The following is a 19,755-nucleotide window of genomic DNA, read 5'->3' on the forward strand; positions in this document are numbered from 1 at the left end:
AAATGGCAGACATTCTCATAGAATGGGGGTGAATAGAAGTTACACCCATGATACGAACTCATATTAAAGCATTTGAAAGAGATGGAGCTTGTTTAACAAAATACTTAAAGAGAGCAGACGAACCCTCTCAACTAGAGACTGATAACATACCATAGATCCACCAAATGATTGCAGAGTCGCGAGGTGCTTGAAAGATGTTGCCTCCAAAGGCTTGATGAACTAAAGAACACATCGAATCTTTAGTTGGCTTGCACTTAGGACTGCATGACTTTGGAACCTCAAGGTTCCGGAGTTGAGGACTTAGGCACTTCGGAACCTGGGGGTTTCGGGGTTCCAGAGTTAGGAACATCGTATGAACAAGAATTGGACTTGTTGAGCAGAGTTGCCAAGTGCTTGAGAGATGACTGCCTCTAAAGGCTGAAACACTAAGAATTAACACTGAATCCTTAGCATGTATGTCGAACTAAGTCCCACCGGGCATGCCAAAAACTGTTATCACAAAAGCTCGCACCCTTGTTGAGCTATCAACTCAGCAACCTTGTGAAACATGGAAACAACCCCGAAGTGTGGGACCTTGCGCAAGGGGGTTGAATCTCCGGAGAAGGCCGACTTCCTTCTCAGTCCAAGTGCAGGTGTTGAACCAACTCAACACTTCAAAACTTACTCGTAAGCCTATTCTAACAACTTGAAAAGGTAAAGGGAAGAGAGAAATGCTTGAAATAAAAGGAGGTGATGCACCAAGAAGAGATTGTTCCTCTCCCTACCTGAAATGACACAAAAATCAACTGAAATAGCCAGGAGATGCACAAACTTCAGTTGTATGAGTGACCCCAATGCATGTATGAAGGTTAGAATTCACTGAATGCCAAGAGGGGAGAAGGTTTCCCACAAGTCACACTCATAAATAAATTTAACACATCATAAATGAGAGAAGAACCACAAAACATACACCTATGATGAAGGTAAGGAAACATACACAACATACATAAGTTGAAAGTAGGCAAAAATGGTGATTTCAATTAATTATAAGGCCAATGACCAAACTTACAGTTGCACAATGCAAGATAAATACAAGAGAAGTGGGATAGCATGGAATAGCTCAAGCCAGCAGGGAGAGAACCTTCTACTATGAGGCTTAACAACCTTTATATAGAAAAATGGTTACAAGAGTGATCATGACCCCTGTATGGCAGTCTGGGAGTGCAGGGAAGTGCATGCACTTGACTTGTACATGCAAGCAACCTAGCCATTTCCACAAAAGGCAATTCTGAGAAGGGTGGATTGACTGACCTTCCAAAGTCAGAGTATGCAGACATGCCATAAGTCACTACAACAAGCATGGCCTCGTACTTCCCTTGATGAAAATCCTGCCAAAAACATTAAATGCACACTTGTGGCTCCACAAAAGAAGGTGCATAAGTCACCAAAGCTATTGGAGCATTTAAAGCTTTGAGTGTCAATCACGCCATCCGGAAGTGTTGCAAGCCAGAAGTAGTTTGGAAGACTTCGGAGACTTGGGTCGCCGAAGTTGGGGAAACTTCGGAGACCTGGGACCGAAGTTGGGAAGACTTAGCAACATGGGAACCTGAGGGTTCCGGGGTAGAAGAACTAGGAACTTGGGAACCTGGGGGTTCCGGGGTTGAAGAACTAGGAACTTGGGAACTCCGGAGTTCCGGGGTTGAAAAACTAGGAACTTGGGAACCTGGGGGTTTCGGAGTTCTGGGGTTGAAGACTTAGGAACTTGGGAACCTGGGGGTTCCAGGGTAGAAGAACTAGGAACTTGGGAACCTGGGGGTTCCGGAGTTCCGAGGTTGAAGACTTAGGAACTTCCTTCTGACAAGACAACACTTCACACTTCATAATTCCATTGCTTTTCTCCTTGATCAACTGGGGCAGCGCTGGTCCATGGAACATATCTCTGATCGGTTCTCACTGATGGACCAAGGGTGTCATAAAATGACAACAGTAACATCATCCCACAAAACTCACACTAGCATATGGAAGTTCATACTGCAGATGGCGGTTAGTTTATGGAATTATAATAAGAACATACTCCTACCATCTATCTATTAAGGGAATATATTGTAGAGTGAAGATCTTTTTGTCACCATTGGAAATGGGGAGGAAGAATTTATCTTTACCACTATTCTAAGGCAGCTAGTACCATCCATAGTGCATAGGTATAGTGCTCCTATGTCTTACATTTTGGATAAGTGGGCAGGAAGGCAAGCATTGGCAGAAAGTAGCGTATTGGTTCTTGCATAGAAGAGTTAACCAATAGCTGATTCAAAATTCACCTACATAGCTGTTTGGGCTAATGAAATTCAAATGGCAGCTATACTTCATATTGATATGATCACAATCAACCAATGTTATGAGGTTGAAATGACATGCATAGAGATGCCAAGAGAAGTTGGGGACTACAAGATACTTGGTACAACAGATCCTTTTTGTAGGCAGCCATTTGCTTATCATGCTTATGTTGATAGAGGGAATAGAGAGTACACGGATATACCTATGCTGGAAGGAGATAATTATGCTCCCAAAATTTTGCATATGATGCAAGGTATGAGGATTTTTATGTCGTGAAAGGACATGGTTAGACCTCATAGAGTATGTATGGCCAGCAATTGGAGGAATGTAACGTAGGATAGTGCTTCTTCAAAGATATTTCTAGGGGAAGACCTCATTGAGATGTTCTCACAGATTAGAGTTTGAGGAATGCTTGAAGAAATGACATATGTTGGGAAACATTCATCTTCTCCACAGATATTGAATAATTCATTAGCAAGTGGGCATCGATTGCAAAGGTTGCAACTCTTTTATTTGAAGAGGAAACATGGGTTTAATTGTAGTGGGTTTTCATCTCATGTTTCGGCTTTTAAAGTCTATAGCGATTAATTGCTTGGATTGGCAAAACATACTCGGTACTCGTTGTTCTCCAAGATGGATTAACTCTTCAAGGACATCATTGTATTATAGAGTCAAGCATTATTGAAACAGTTGGAGAAGCATCACTTGGTGTAGAGTTTCCAATTCCTAATTATCTAACAGTAGCATTGCAAAAGTTAACTACATCACAAGGATGATTAAGGATTGAGAGTTATAAATCTCCAAGGAGGATTTGGGATCTTGGTAACTCTAAGAGCATCCGAGTTTGTGATTGCTTGAGTGCAAGAAATCTTGGGAAGAGCAGATTGTAATTTCCCCTCTTCAAGATTAAATTATACTCAAACAAATGTTATGTAATAGTTAAAATAAAATTATAATTAAAGTTTATCTTTAATAACATCAAGAGGTATGTCTAGGAAAAAGGTATTTAAGAGAGACCAAGCAAGGAGAAGGAGCATCATCATTGAATACATTTTGTATCTAATTACTACAACTTGTGAAGCATGGATTTTTTTTCAGCGACCTTAGGGAAAAACTCCTCAAAGCCTGAAATTGGAGGACAAAACCCCCCTAATTTCCATTGTTGAGTCAGCAGATAAAAACCATTAATACAGGGAGATTTGGATACAATTCAAAGACATTTTAGTGAAGATAGATAATTGCAGATTTGGGATAATTAACAACAGATACAAAGGATAAGTTCCCTTTTGTTTGAGATATATTTTGAATATTATATCTGAATCGAAACAAACAATTAAAATTGCAGTTCTTTAAGTTGATATTATACATAATTGATTGTGCTGCTATAATTGTGAGTTAGATTTAATTATTTAAAGAAAAATAAGGAAATTTTAAAGGGGACATTCCAACCATACTCTTAACAATGCTTCTATTATAGTTTCGTGTGTTTGCTTAGTTTTCCTCTTAGGTGTGGAAATTTGAAGTCTTGCACTTGGAGAATTTAGGAAGGCAATATAATACCTTGGGCAGAAGTTTTTTTTCCAATGGCTGTAAAATACCATTGGTAGCTAGTGTAGATTGCAAACAATAGGGGGCCTCGATGGTAGGCAAGAGGTTGTTTTATTGGCCAACCTTTGGTTGCCATTGTAGACACCTAAAATTGTACTTTAATTAAATAAATATTTATTATTTATTTAATTATTTATCCTAATGTCTTTTATTTTTATTTATTTAATTAATTCATTAGCCTCTTCCACTATTAATTAAATAAATATTTCTATTAATTTAATTAATTCACTAAGCCTCTTCTTTCTAAATTAAATAGATATTATTTATTTAATTCCACCTCCTCTCATAAATTAAATAAATATTATATTTATTTAATTTAGCTAGCTCTTTCCTTTATTAATTAAATAAACATTTTATTTATTTAATTAATTCTCTTACCTTTTTCCTCTTTAAATCCTAGCCTTCCAACTTGTTAAATGGATCACAATCTAAATTCGAAGGCATGCGAAAAGTGTCAATTGTCTCTTCATTCACTTTGTGTTTTCTTCAAAGTCAACCCATCTCTTAAGCTTCTCCCTTCATCTCTATCTACCCTCAAATCCTAATTAGTCTCTTTCACCTATGTGATCCTGGTCATTCACAGTCCCACCTCTTAATCTAAACTATCCATTTTTAGGATGATCTTTATAAAAGAGGTTTCCTCCCCTAATTCTACATCACATCTACAAGCAATCATACTTACATAATGCCAAAATCACTCTAGCAATACATCATCACACTTTTAGCCATACATCATCACAACCGCATCCATTCTTGAGCTCTTGTGCAAGTGTGTACAGATCTGAGAGCAAATCATCATCAATACAAGATCATGGAGGATAGGAGAACAATGGAGAGAAGCCTCTCTTGCATGTGAAGGTATAGCTTTGGTTATTTTATGTGTTTTCATGTATTTGTAGATTCTCTATTGAGTTTTGTTGGATGAATTTGTAGATCTAGGGTTTAGTGGTGGATCATTTCGGGTTTATAAATAGGTTACAATTCAGCATAAACAACCATCATAGAGTGTAAGCTAGAGGGTAGGTTTATATTATATTTATAGTTGATCGTGCTGTTATAATTGTGAGTTAGATTTTATTATTTAAAGAAAAATAAGGAAAATTTAAAGGGGACATTACAGGCATACTCTTAACAAACGCTTATATTTCAGTGTGGTGTGCTTGCTCAATTTTCCTCTAGGTGTGGAAATTTGAAGTCTAATAAGAACCATTAGATCATTGCACTTAGAGAACTTAGGAATGCAATATAATACCTGTTGGAAGCATGAGCTTGTATGGTTGTGATTGATGTCAAACTTGGTTAGCTGGATGGATGTTGGTCTGGATATGCTCAATTATTGCAGTTGTGTTTTGTGTTGTAGATTGAGTTCAGTACTTTTGGTGTTGGTTGTGGCATTCTGTAGTTATCTCTGTTCTCTGGTAGGAAGTGTGTCTGTCAGAATGGTCCAGGAAGCCTTTAGTGCCCTCCCAGATATGTTACAGATTGTGTTTTGGTTTAGTGGACATGGTTTCATGGCATGCACAGTATTCTCAGTATGTTTCTTAAATGGTTTCTTTGTTTCGCAAGAGAGCTTTGTTGATTTATGTTCAAGATATTCAATTATGTTATGACTCGATGTTTGGATCATATTTTTTTGGTCCAGATATGAGTTGGAAGTTGTTTTGAGATGTTGTTATGGGTGTCACCATGGTGCGTGGAGATCTGCATGAAGTATTTTGCATCGGAAGATGTTCTGTGGCTGACTGATTGCTATATCTACACGTTATGTTTGGTAATGACTTTGGATAATGTATTAGCGTGTGTGGATCGTTGGATTAATCTTGGAAGGATGTATTGTAATATGTTTTGGTTCCCTCTTTCTCCTAGAGAGGATCACTTTGAGTAATTTTGGTTCGGGTGGCTTATTTTGTGTAATATTTCCTATTCTGTTTTGGCTTTCCAAATTAAGTTTTCAATGATTTATCTCATATTTAAGAAGTGTGGATGTATGAGTTGAGTGTGACATGGTAGTGGGGTATGTGGCATGTGGCATGAAGTGGAGTATGTGTGAATTGATGAGAAGTGTATGTGAATGATATGCAAGTAGATATGAGATTGGAACAGTGAGGAAGATAGAGCTTTGAAGGTGATATATTCAGTAAAATAGTGTGTTGTGACAGTAGAGGTTATCAAAGATGTTTGCCATGATGTTGGTTGCTTGATCTAGTTGTTCAAGGACAATTTCATGTTTAGGAGAATCCTCAGTTTCAATTCAGTTATTTTCTTCGTTGCTGATTGATGGTGAGTCCTTTGGCAGTTGTGTGTATCTTGCCTTGAAGCAATGAGTTGTGGTTGTGCAAGTCCTTGTATCTCGCCCTAAGGTAGTGTACCTTAGCCTTGCAAGTCTTTCAGGTGTTGTTGCTCCTTGGCAATGAGCCTTAAACTTTGTAATCATTCTTATTCATATTGTGATTTAGATTCTCACCGTGGTTTTTCCTTGTTTTGGTTTTCCACATAAATCTGGTGTTCATGTGTTGATGGTTGTTGCTCATGTGTTGATGATTAATGTGTTGTTGCTAAGTTAGTTGATGCTGTTTATAATTAAATTGTTTTGAAGTTCCAGACTGATTCACCCCCCCCTCTCAGTCCTACTGTGTGTTCAACAAACCTTGAGTAGAAGTTTTCTTTTCAATGGCAGCGAAATACCATTGGTAGCTAGCATAGATTGCAAACCATAGGGCTTCGGTGGTGTGCAAGAGGTTTTATTTGCTAACCTCTAGTAGCCATCAAAGAGTGCAAGCTAGAGGGCATTGGTTGGGAGTTGGCTTCTAGATCTACATTTTAAAAATTATTGTAAACCACAATATGATGATCAAAAGTGTTGTTTATACAATTAAATGAAATCGCCAATTCTGCTTGTACATATAACATAATTGATAATCCCATAACTCTTCTAGATCTTGCCTTTCTCTTAACAAATCTCAGATTACTCTGCAAAGTCCATGGTTATTAATCATGTAGCAGTAGCAGCTGCCTCAAATTCAAGTCTCAAAACCTCCCTTGAATCTCGCTTCTCTTAACAAATCTCTGTTTACCCTGCAAAGTCCATGGTCATTAATCATGTAGCAGTAGCAGCTGCCTCAAATGCAAGTTTCAAAACCTCCCTTGTTTATTTTCTACAAAACCCTCTTACGATGTTACTTTATTTTAGAGAATACATGTTTTTAAGTAAAGATTTCATGGAAAAACTCTCAAAGCCCTTGGGCCTATTCCCCAATACTGCCACAATAACTTTGAATATATAATTTTTTGTTTTGTTTTTAAATTGCGTTGGGAGTTACAAACTACGAATTCATGGTGGCTTCCCAATCACAAAATCAGATTTATGATCTTTATGACAAACTGCCCACTTAATAAGAGTGGAAAATAAAGCTGCCTTATATGCAACAATAAATATTTACTACTTAATAAAAATAATTTTAAAATGAAGTGTATAATCTATTAAAGAAGGGCCTATAGTCACTCTTTGCTAGTCTTTGCGTTCTCCTTACTCTGCACAAATAAATTGTTTGTATAAATAAGTTTTGGTATGATCTGCCCATAATTTAATTTTCTTATTTTGCGTTTTGTGGATATCTTACATACATTCTTATGTAACTTTTTGCATTTCTAATTGCAATTAACAGAAAAAGCAAAACAAAAAAAACCTGTGTAGTAGTGTGATGGCTTAGGAAGAGTAATCTCAACCCGGTGGGTTATTGAGAGTTTGCAGCAACTTCAGATAAGTTAATTTGTTTATTTTGTTGCAAAATGCAAGTGTAGTTATTGATTTGCACATAAAATTGCTGCATGTACTCTCCATGGGACCACAAGCTTAACACACTGTTTTCAATAGATTTTGAGATGTAGGCTGCGTAGAATTTTTTTCTAGAATTTAATTACCTTATTCTATATTTTTTCAAGTCTCGTGCTTGATACATTTGCAACTCAATTCAGAGGTTCATCCTCTCCTTGAAAGTTAGCAACTATGGGCACACAGAAGAAAACTAACGTGTTCTTGTATAAGGTTCATTTCTGAGAAGGAAAAAGAAGAACCATAATACATTATTCTTGAAATTTAGAAAAGGATTGAAGTTATTTATCTTGATTTGAAGCAGTTGCAAGTGTTACCGATTATTTTAAAGTTGTTCTTATTGCTTCCAATACTTACCAAAATTGAGATAATTCCAATGGCACGCTTGAAGGGGATTTAATTTATGGTACACCAGTTGACTCTAAATTGGTGAGATAGTTATGTTTCTTCATGTGACATTTAGAAGCCTTCATTATGGATTTTAATTTTTAGTTCAACAAAGATTCGGGATGTATATACAACTTTATTATATGTATCCAACAATGCGACAGAGGATGAAACTGCATTACGTTAATTCATTTTATCACAAGAAATTGAGTACTTTTTATAGGCCACCCTTTTGCATGCATGTACATCATAGTTGTGGCGTCTCATTTCCTCCCGATTTTTTCATTTATTACTTCTAGGGTCTTTATATGTCTCTGATATGTTCTTGAAAATGTTTTCAGAACATATTTCGTACCATCCTCTGATTCAAGCTTAATCTTTCCGAGTTTGTGGTATGATTTATACATCTTTGAATCTTATATCGTGCCTGGTTCTCAACATTGTACATTCATTGGTTCAAACAAAGATTCCTTCTCTAGTTTACTTTAATTTGAATCTTAGAGCAACTTTCCAAGTGCTTCATCCTTATTATCAATAGAATAGAAAACATAATAGGTGCATGATGTAATTGGGAAACCTAGACTCTCAAGGATATTTGACTCTATCAACCAGTTCTACTTGAGCGATTTTGGAGAAATTTGATATCTATGTTAGCATGATTGTATCTATATAGGCATTCAACAATATCGTTGTTGTACCCATACAATGTTTTTTCTATTCTGTCAATTTGTAAGCCAATATCACGTTGTTTCTTGTTCTTAAGTGATGTTGTCATTGTTAAGCTAACACCTTTGTAGGGCCTACAAGAGGAGTATTTTGAGCATGTCAATAATGACAATATGATAACTTGGATGAGGGAAGGCAGTCAATGGCAAGGTAGAGAAGTGGTCATTGGGTTTTTATTTGATAAAAAGATTCTTAATAAATTTTTAGTGGCTTCCCATACCCATGTTTAGAATCCTCTAATATTTCTGAGCAAGTCGACCAAGGTTAAGTTTGTTTACAGTTTATGCTTACCAAAAAATCTCCTAGGATTTTTCATCAAGTCCATATTATACATATCCAACAATGTGACAGAGGATGAAACTACATTTCATTTATTCATTTTTCCATATGCTTCCCCCCTTTGCGTGCATGCCCATCATAGTCGTGGCGTTTCTCTTTCTTTTTTTATTTTTTTTGTTGATCACTTCTAGGGCACCTTTATGTCTCTAATATTTCTATGAAAAATACAGTGTTCCACGGAAACGTGTTTCCCCCCTCCAGTCCCAAGTCCCCCCGTCCCCGAAACTTTTTCCCTTTGTCCCCGTCTCCCCGTCCCCAACGGCCGTGGAACAATGGAAAAATGTTTCTAAAAATATTTTTTTTCATTCTCTGACTCAAGCTTCATATGTCTGAGTTTGTCATATAATTTGACATCTTAGAACCTTATACCTTCCTTGGTTCCCAACATTTTAATTTAATTGGTTCAATCAAAGATTCCATCTTGAGTTACGTTAGTTTGGATCTTTAAGGGACTTCTTGAGTGCTTCATTCCTCTTTATTATCAAAAGAATAGCAAATATAATAGGCACATGATGTAATCAAGAAACTTCGACTCTCAAGGATATCTGATTCTACCAGTTCTACAAAAGTAAAGAGAAACTACATATCTAACAATTATACCTATTAAACTATCCTGATAGGCAAGCAATCTTGACCATTTGGCATCAAGAGCCTCACTCTCAATTTCGATCTTACTTATGTTCCCCATCACTCCATATGTGACACAAGTTCATAACATAGTTCTATGGAGTTTCCTGACAGTGGACCGGGGGACCAAGGACCTAAGCCTGGGGACAACGAAGGGATGGTGGCGGGGGAGGCGCTGTTGGTGGCATTGATATATAGTACTTGAAAAAATAGTTATAAAAAGATGCTTAAGAATTACAATTTTAAATTTACGAATGAATCTTTGGCAAATTAGTAAAATACTTAAATACTGCTGAACTTTGAAGTGAACATTAACAATTTAACATTGTGAATTGGAAATTTATATTATATTTAAGATTTTATAATGATGATTACAATGAGTACAATGATTATATGATGTCAAAATAACAAAATGCTAAAATGGAGTGAAATGAGGCCCCTCTAATCATCACCAAAGTCAAACTCCTCATCACTGGAATTGTTGGACTCCACATGGTCAAGCTCCGGCAAGCTAATCCTAACCAGCTCTGCCTTTGTAAATGTAACATCCTCATCAATCTGTGTTGGCTCCTTTGGCTCTACATCCCACTGTGCTGCTGGACTCTCTTTGTACAAAAGTGTCTTGTGGTCAATGAGACACAAAGCACTATGTACAACCACAAGCTTCTCTGCTCTCTTAGAGGTAAGTCTATTCCTCTTAAGAGAGTGGATGAAGTTATAAGTAGATCAACTCCTCTCAGCACCTGAAGAACTAGAAACCTGAGATAGCAATCAAATGGCTAGAGGGTAGTCAAAGAAATCAGTCCATGGCATTTCCACCACAAAATTGGGTCCTCCTGTGCCATAGTTGTCATATCCATCTTGGCATCTACATGTCCCGGGGATGGGGAACATCTGGATTTTAGGGGGGAAACATCCCTGTGTTAACCCTATGTTTTATAAATGCATGCATACACAAAGTTTTCCCTTAATTGCTTTTGAGCTTCTTCAGTTACCTATAAATTAAAAATTAAAATAACAAAATGTACATCTCAGGGTGTAGTGAAGTTCTGTGCTAAGCCAGGCATGGGATTTGTATTTCCATTCTTTCTTGGATTTCTTCTATGCATGTAAAACACCTCTTATCAAAATCATACACACAACATTCATAAGGTAATAATGTATGGGCCATGCAAATATTGAGCATAAACTAACGTGTAAGGCCCATAATTGATGCCAACTTTGCTCCATACAATTGCAACTGTCAAAGGTGTTGAAGACATGATAGGGCCAACTACCTGCTAGAAGGTAGTTTCTTGTGTGAGGTATTTACACTTATACTAATTGACATGTATAGCTGATTACAAGCGTGGTGTTTGTTTATGGTGGCAAATAGAAGTTAAATTCATTCACATAATTAAAGAAACAGCCTACATTTTGTCGCACTATTGGTTTTGTGGAATAATGAACAGTCATATATTATGATATTTGTAGTATCATAGGAGTGTGGAATAGGATATTCAATGAATTTAGCATTCATGCGAGCATGTACCCAATTGCATGATGGATATAAGATGTAGATGACAGACAGAATTGCAGCAACATCAATTTGCAGCTTTAAATTGTTGTTTCTATCCCGTAGAACTTGGAACAACACATAAGAAAAATGTTCAACTTTGCTGGTGAACCATGCATTGGAATATCCAGGCCAGTTACAGATCATTATATTTGCAAAATTTAGGATGTGATGTGCTATTATTTTTTCCCATCCAGTTTGAATGCCTCACAAGCAACTGGAATGCTTTGCTTGTATGCCATTCAACCCCTGGATGATTGGCTTCAAATCCTGCCCTGCAGAGTAATTTAAAACGGCTGGCTACCTTTGTCTGGGACGTTTGAGGCATGATGGCAAAAATGTTTTCTGCCATTGAGCTGCCATGCATAAAGCATGTACTTTATAAATGATAGTCTATATTTTTTTGTTCATTCACGCACTCATATCTACCCTTTTGCAAGAGGCCCTGTGAAACATCACTTGAGAGATATCATTGTACTGTCAGTAAATGAGGTGCAAAATACTTCCTGTAAGTCTCTTTAAGTGCTGGTTTGATTCATTATAGTGCATGGACGTTTGTTTGACGTGATTAGCAAAATGCATTTTGATAAGCAGCTTTTCCATTTCCAAGCAATTGTCTATTCTTGTATCTCTGTATTTATTCTACGGGTGTCTTATATGTGCAGAAACCACTTCCCTGACAGTCATCAACCAATTTTTGCCCCTTAGAGGGTAAAACCCTAGTTCTAGGGTTTCAGGCAAGGATACTGTTAGTTTGTTAGCTTGGACAGCTGTTTGTCCATTTGCTAAATAATTAGGAAAGAATTGTTTGCTAACAAATGTAGTTAGAGTTCAAACAATTCTTATTAATTATTTGACTTTTTTTTTAGAAACTTCTAGCAACCAATTTGGTTAGGGTTGTTTAGTTGTTTTTAATCTCAGCCGTTGATTGAGAATTAATCTCAGCCGTTGGTTTTCCAATGAGAGTAGTATATAAGGGGGTCAGGGGGCATTTGGAAAACAATGAAAGAATGCATGAATGAATTGTGTGAAGAACTTGCAGTGTTAGCAAGTAGTCTTGCAGTGTTAGCAAGGGCGCAGTGATGGCGTTGGGATAGTAGCGGGGTGGAATCTCAGCAGGAGAAATTGGGAGGTCGTCGAAGCTCTACCAGTAACAGGCAAGCAGTATTTATATCTCTTAATTTGCTGAAGTTTTAATATAGTTCTCATCCGCAATACTGGTTTTCCCTTGGGGGTTTTTCCAGGGACAATTGTCCGAAAATATTGTGTTCATTGTGTTGCACATTTTTTATGAGTTTGTGAAATTGCAGTTGTGTTATTTTCCAATATTTGTTGCTCAAATAATCTATCAAAGATAGGAGGATAATAATTAGTAACTGTAATAGATTTTTCACATGGTAGCAGAGCTAAGTTAAGGGTAGAAGAGATTTACCCTAGGCGAAGGAAACTGAGGGTTTATAAAACCTAGTTTAACCTCTTTAGAATTTTTATTTGCTTTAACCTTTGAGATGGCCTCAGTTGGTTTAAGAGATCAGGACAGATTGGATGGAGCCTCTAATTTTGGTGTCTGGAAAGCCAGAATTTCTTTATTGCTAGAAGAGAATGGTATCAAGGAATATGTTACCACTGTTGTGACTGTACCTACAGATGCAACACAGCTTGCAGCATACAAGAAGGATGATTCCAAGGCGAGGAGGCTAATCCTTGATGGTGTCAAGGACCATATAGTTCCACATATTGCAGAGTTAGATACTGCAAAGAAGATGTGGAATGCCATTTTGAATCTGTACCATCAATGCTACCACTAATCGGAAGCTGATTCTGAGAGAAAAGCCGAGGAATACCCGAATGAATAAGGGAGAAGACGTGACGAGTTACCTCACCAAACTCAGACTTGTCAAGGATGAGTTAGCGGCTGTTGGAGATAAACCAAGTGATGATGAGCTAGTACGGATAGCCCTAAATGGGTTTTCTAAGCAGTGGGATGTCTTTGTTCAAGTTGTGAATGGACGAGACACCTTACCAAGTTGGGATCAACTTTGGAGTGACTTCACTCAGGAGGAGCTTAGACTAAGCCTTGTCAATGGAGCCAACAATAAGAGTCAGAAAAGTGAGGCAGAATAGGAGAACGTTGCCCTAGCGGGTAAAGGAGGGGTCCAGCAAATGATCAAATCCACAAGGTGAGAAGAAGAAGAAAGACTTGTTGAAGATCAAGTGCTACGATTGTCACGAGTTTGTCCACTATGTTAGCGATTGCCCAAAAAGGAAGAAGAATGACAAGAAAGGCAAGAAGCAAGTTGTAGCTTCATCAAGTGTAGATGAGCTCTCGAATAGAATGGAAGATGAGTTTGCACTCATAGCGTGTATGGTTAGCTCAACCTCACAGAGTGTTTGGTACATAGATAGTGGGGCGTTATTTCATATGACAGGAGTTAGAGAATACTTCTCCAGTTATAAGGAGGAGAGCACCAGAATCCAGATCTCTATGGGAAACATGTCCAAACTCAACTCAGTTGGGAAAGGGACTGTTCAGTTTCAGAGGGAGAATGGTAAGATGATTCCTCTTCATGATGTGTTGCATGTTCCAGGCTTAGGGATGAATTTGATTTCTGTATCTGTCCTTCAGGACAAAGGGTACAATGTACTCTTTAGAGGGGCAAATGTATTGATTAAGCATAAGGATTGGAAATCACCCATAGCTATTGGAGTTAGGAGTGGTCGACTTTATAGGTTGCAGTTTGATACTCTTAAGGCACTCATGAGCAACAGTAATCCTAGAGATCTTGGAGAGCTATGGCATAGGAGGATGGGCCGTATACATCATGGAGTACTTAAATTGCTTCATGAGACTGTGACAGGTGTTCCAGAGGTGAGCATAGAGCATGATGATGTATGTAAGGGACGTGTGTTGGGGAAGTTTGTGAAAGCAACTTTTCCAAGGAGTGACACTAGATCCAAGGGTGTTTTTGATCTAGTACATTCAGATGTATGTAGACCAATGTCGACGAAATCTCTCAGAGGGTATGAGTACTTTAGTACTTTTATTGATGATTTCTCCAGGAAGACTTGGATATACTTCTTGAAGACCAAGGATGAGGTTTTCAATCGCTTCCAAGAGTTCAAGGCTCTTGTGGAGAACTCAACAGGAAGGAAGATAAAGGTTCTTCGGTCAAACAATGGAGGCGAGTACAAAGGGAATGAATTCCAAGAGTTTTGTACCAGGGAAGTAATCAAGAGAGAGTGGACTGTTCCTTACAACCCGCAACAGAATGGGGTTGCTGAGAGAAAGAATCGGTCCATATCGGAGGCAGCAAGGGCTATGCTACATGATCAGGACCTGCCCCGTTACTTATGGGCAGAAGCATGTAATACGACAGTATACATACAAAACAGGGTTCCACATAAGGTGCTAGGGAAGATGACACCAGAGGAAGCATTCACTGGGAAGAAGCTAGATGTTAAGTCACTTCAGGATCTTTGGGAGTTTGGCATATTGTCACATTCCAAAGGATACACGTACCAAGTTAGATCAGACTGCAGAAAGAGGGTACTTTGTGGGGTACAGTGAAACCTCAAAGGCATATTGGATATTCATTCCAGGGACCGGGCAGATTATTGTTCGACGTGATGTCAAGTTCATGGAGGACAAGGCATTTAGAAGGTCCAGAGATTTGCCAACAGATGATCAGAGTGAGCAGCCAACACAAGCTCAAGGATCACTCAACCGAATCAAGGTCAGCAAAGCTCTAGTACAGTTACTAGTACAAGCATAGTCTCAAGAGGTGAGAGTTCTCAGAGTATGGAGCAACAGGTGCAAGAAGAGATGCATCAAGAAGACATGGAGGTTGATATTTCATCTTCTACAGTTGGCAGCAACAACCGTAAGGTTCAGCAGACACAAATAAATACTTAGGAGTTAGTAGGTACTCCTAGGAGTAGTAGTAGACAACAGAAACAACCAGCCAAGTTTGATGACTATGTTGCATTAGTTAGTCAGTTGGTAAATAGTGAACCTTCTAGCTATTAGGAGGCTGCACAACATCAAGTGTGGCAAGATGCAATGGTTGAGGAGTATACCTCAATTATGCAGAATGATGTTTGGGAGGTAGTGCCTAGACCAACGGATAGAGCTGTGGTTGGATCACGTTGGATCTATAAGATCAAGCACGATGCAGATGGTAGCATCAAGAAATACAAGGCAAGGTTTGTGGCAAAAGGGTTCTCTCAGAAGGAGGGAATAAACTATGAGGAGACATTTGCTCCAGTTGCCAGGTATACTTCTATACGAGCTGTAATCTCAATTTCAGCACAAATGGGATGGCAGATCCATCAAATGGATGTCAAGACAGCGTTCCTCAATGGTGAGTTGAAAGAGGAGGTATACATAGAACAACCAGATGGCTTTGTAGCACACAGCATAGAGACCCACGTGTGTAGATTAAAGAGAGCTTTGTACGAACTCAAGCAGGCTCCCAGAGCGTGGTATGAACGCATTGATAGTTACTTGCAGGAAATGGGCTTTGTGAAGAGTGAGGCGGATGCTAATCTCTACTACTTGGTGGCTGGGGGTGAGATTCTCATTCTTGTTCTATATGTGGATGACTTGTTTCTAACAGGTTCACTAGAGCTCATAGAAGAGTGCAAGAGGGACCTTGCAGTAGAGTTCGAGATGAAGGATTTGGGACTTATGCACTACTTTCTAGGCATGGAGGTATGGTAGACAGATGGAGAGATTTTCCTTGGACAAGGGAAATATTGCATTGAAATCTTGAAAAGGTTCAGGATGGAAGATTGCAAAGCCATGTCTACACCTATGATCACGAATTGGAGGAAGGTAGACACATTCAAGGAGAAGGATGTAGATCCCACCTTATACAGGCAGTTGATTGGTTCTCTCATGTATTTGGTCAACACCAGGCCAGATATAGCCTTTGCAGTTAACTCTCTTAGTCAGTTCATGGTTGAACCAAAGGGAGTGCATTGGACAACGACAAAGTATGTGCTGCGTTATTTGCGAGGTACAATCGAGTATGGGATTAGATATGCTCGAGGTGAAGGAATCAGGTTGATGGGCTATACTGACGCAGATTGGGCAGGCAGTACAACAGACAAGAGGAGCACTTCAGGGTGTTGTTTCAGTCTAGGATCAAGAGTTATCTCTTGGTTCAGTAGGAAGCAGAAGTCTATGGCTCTGAGTTCTGCAGAGTCGGAATACATAGCAGCTAGCATGGCGACATGTGAAGCTATATGGCTTAGGAAGTTGCTAGTAGCCTTGTTTGGTCAGAAGGTGGAGACTATAGTGATACACTGCGACAATCAGAGTTGCATTAAGTTGACTGAGAATCCGGTGTTTTATGATAGGTCGAAACATATAGACATCAGGTATCACTTCATTAGAGATTGTGTATAGCGTGGAGTTGTTCAACTACAGTTTATACCTACAGATCAGCAGGTAGCAGACATTTTGACAAAGGCATTGGGGAAGGCGAAATTCATCTTCTTCAGAGAGAAGTTGGGTGTCATGCAGAACAGCTTCCTCACTAAGAGGGAGTGTTAGTTTGTTAGTTTGTTAGCTTGGACAGCTGTTTGTCCATTTGCTAAATATTTAGTAAATGATTGTTTGCTAACAATTGTAGTTAGAGTTCAAACAATTCTTATTAATTATTTGACTTTTTTTTTAGAAACTTCTAGCAACCAATTTGGTTAGGGTTGTTTAGTTGTTTTTAATCTCAGTCGTTGATTGAGAATTAATCTCGGCCGTTGGTTTTCCAATGAGAGTAGTATATAAGGGGGTCAGGGGGCATTTGGAAAACAATGAAGGAATGCATGAATGAATTGTGTGAAGAACTTGCAGTGTTAACAAGTAGTCTTGCAGTGTTAGCAAGGGCACAGTGATAGCGTTGGGATAGTAGCGGGGTGGAATCTCAGCAGGAGAAATTGGGAGGTCGTCGAAGCTCTGCCAGTAACAGGCAAGCAGTATTTGTATCTCTTAATTTGCTGAAGTTTTAATATAGTTCTCATCCGCAATACTGGTTTTCCCTTGGGGGTTTTTCCAGGGACAATTGTCCGAAAATATTGTGTTCATTGTGTTGCACATTTTTTATGAGTTTGTGAAATTGCAGTTGTGTTATTTTCCAATAATTGTTGCTCAAATAATCTATCAAAGATAGGAGGATAATAATCAGTAACTGTAATAGATTTTTCACAGATACAAGCCTCTTAAGAAGTCATAGAGCCATCAGAAAAAGCTGGTATTTACATCGCCAAGAGATTCACCGACAATAATGCATGAGTTTGGTTCCTCTTTAATCGTATTTATGATTGTGTTATCGTACCATGATATCAATTATAGCTTCTAAGGTAGCAATTTTTCTTATGTTCTGTATAGTCCTGTCTTAGTTACCTTTGTCTGTTTTCATTAGTGGTGGTTATCTTTTCAAGGTTCTTCAAGCTACATTTTGTGTCAAATATTTTTGCATTTTTGTAGTATTTGATAGGACACTGATTTGGTTGTATTATATCCTGCATATTTTCTTCGTTCATTTTGTCTTCTTTCATGAGTCGTATCCATTTTGAGGCTGGAAAAAGTGTCTGCACAAGCAACCGTGATTTTCTAATGTCAGCCATAAGATTTATGATAGTTCCATTGAAGAAATGCAACTCCAAATTTTATCGTTGTCTTATGATCATATCATGTTCAATCTAGTGTCATGCAAGACAACAAGGATGTGTTACTCAGGGTTATGATTATTTAGTGTGTAATTATCTACTTTGTAGCATATTCTGCATGCTATCTGGTCTCTTGCTTAGATTTGTTCGTTGAAATTTGGGATTATTCAGGCCCTAAGCGTTAAAAATTCATGGTTGTCCTTTTCCACCATTCATTATTGTTGTCAGAGATTTTGGGCATATAATTGTCTGATCTCAACTTCATATATTTAAATTTTTACTGTCTCAGGGTCTGAGCTATGCCTGGATTCTCAAGCCTGACTCGTAGAACAAAGAACATGGTTGTGGCAGGAGGTTTAACAGGCTTTGTTGCAGGTGTGTATATTTACACAATGCGGGCAGTTGGAGGCACTGATGAATTGCAGGTTGCTATTGACACTTTTGAAAAGCAGGAGAGGCAGAAAGATTCTTTAGCTACAGCTGTAGAATCAACGCGATCCTGAAAATGTATTTCCAAACATTTGATGCAATCTCAATGTTTAAGATTGCTTGTCAAGTGAGATTATTCTTGCAATGGTTAACTAATTTATAATAAAAATGAAACAGTGTATATTTTAAAATACATGAGTATTTGGAAATTGTTTTTTTTCTTATTTGGAGAGAGAAATTGTCTTTGCGTATAGTTGTAGAATCAACATGAACGTGAACATGAACATGATCTTAATGATAAATATAGCATGTAATGTTTTATCAATCAGAAGGGTATATTTCCCCTGCCAAACTTGTTATTAGTATGCGTTTCAACTTCGCTCTTGTATCATAGTGCTTTAAAGTGCATGCGTACAATCTTTATAACTTATATTCTTTTATGTACAATATACATTTGGATCTTGTGTGCATGTATAATAGTTCCCCCTGAAGGGCCTAATTCTAGAAAATGATTATATAATAAAAGTGGAGTTTAGGCAACATTCTTGGAAACAGTGTGGAAGCACAATTACCAGGAAATCTTCATGACTTAATGTGATCGTAAAATTGCTAGACATTATATAAACTCATTTGCTAAATGTAATTTATAATTGCTAGGTCACCTGCTTCCTACGTGTTCAGAAATATTGGCCACCTCATTAAAGTGGCAAGATTTGAACTTGAGTCATACTGATACAAATACTCCCTGCGACCATTACATCACAATCCCCTAGAAATTTCTCTTCATATGAACTTCGAAATAAGAGGAAATAGACAAGAGGCAGCAAGAAAGAACATGAATGGTAAATGGATATTTTAAGGTCCAAACAACCTGGGATATGAGAACCTTTTGTGCAAACAAGATTCATTTATTTGTCATCGGTACATATTGTGGGGGATAAACATGATACACTATAGGTAACTATGTTCTGCATTTCAGTTTGGAATCCTAGTAGTTCTTTGAAGCAAAAACGTGAATGTCGAAAAAAAAGCTGTATGGCAGCTTTGGAGGTTTTTCAATCTTTTTGAAGGCTGATTGTTTCTGTTGTTTTATAAGAAATATGGCTGATTTAAGGACATCTAAATATGGACATGAAATTATAGAGGAGGTCAATTTAGAAAATCCAAGATGTGTTGTAAATGGTCTAGAAACATTTTTATTGAGAAATCAAAAGTTGTTGGGATCTGGCTACAGGTATCTGCATTGTTCTTGCCCTGAAATGTGGCATGT

At 38.0% G+C, this 19,755-nt stretch overlaps 1 protein-coding gene across 4 annotated transcripts in view; it reads left to right on the plus strand.

Annotated features, from left to right (window-relative positions):
* The window catches only part of LOC131030395 (uncharacterized), a 31,373-nt gene extending 12,526 nt beyond the window's left edge, over positions 1–18,847 (plus strand). For all 4 annotated transcript variants that reach the window (XM_057961202.1, XM_057961203.1, XM_057961204.2 and 1 more), the window contains one exon: positions 18,346–18,847. In XM_057961202.1, the coding sequence (XP_057817185.1) occupies positions 18,356–18,559 (204 nt within the window). In that variant the 5' untranslated portion in view covers positions 18,346–18,355 and the 3' untranslated portion in view covers positions 18,560–18,847. The remainder of the gene's footprint in view (positions 1–18,345) is intronic.
* Positions 18,848–19,755: the final 908 nt, after the last annotated feature.

The sequence above is a fragment of the Cryptomeria japonica genome, chromosome 7 (assembly GCF_030272615.1).
Source record: "Cryptomeria japonica chromosome 7, Sugi_1.0, whole genome shotgun sequence".
NCBI lineage: Eukaryota > Viridiplantae > Streptophyta > Pinopsida > Cupressales > Cupressaceae > Cryptomeria > Cryptomeria japonica.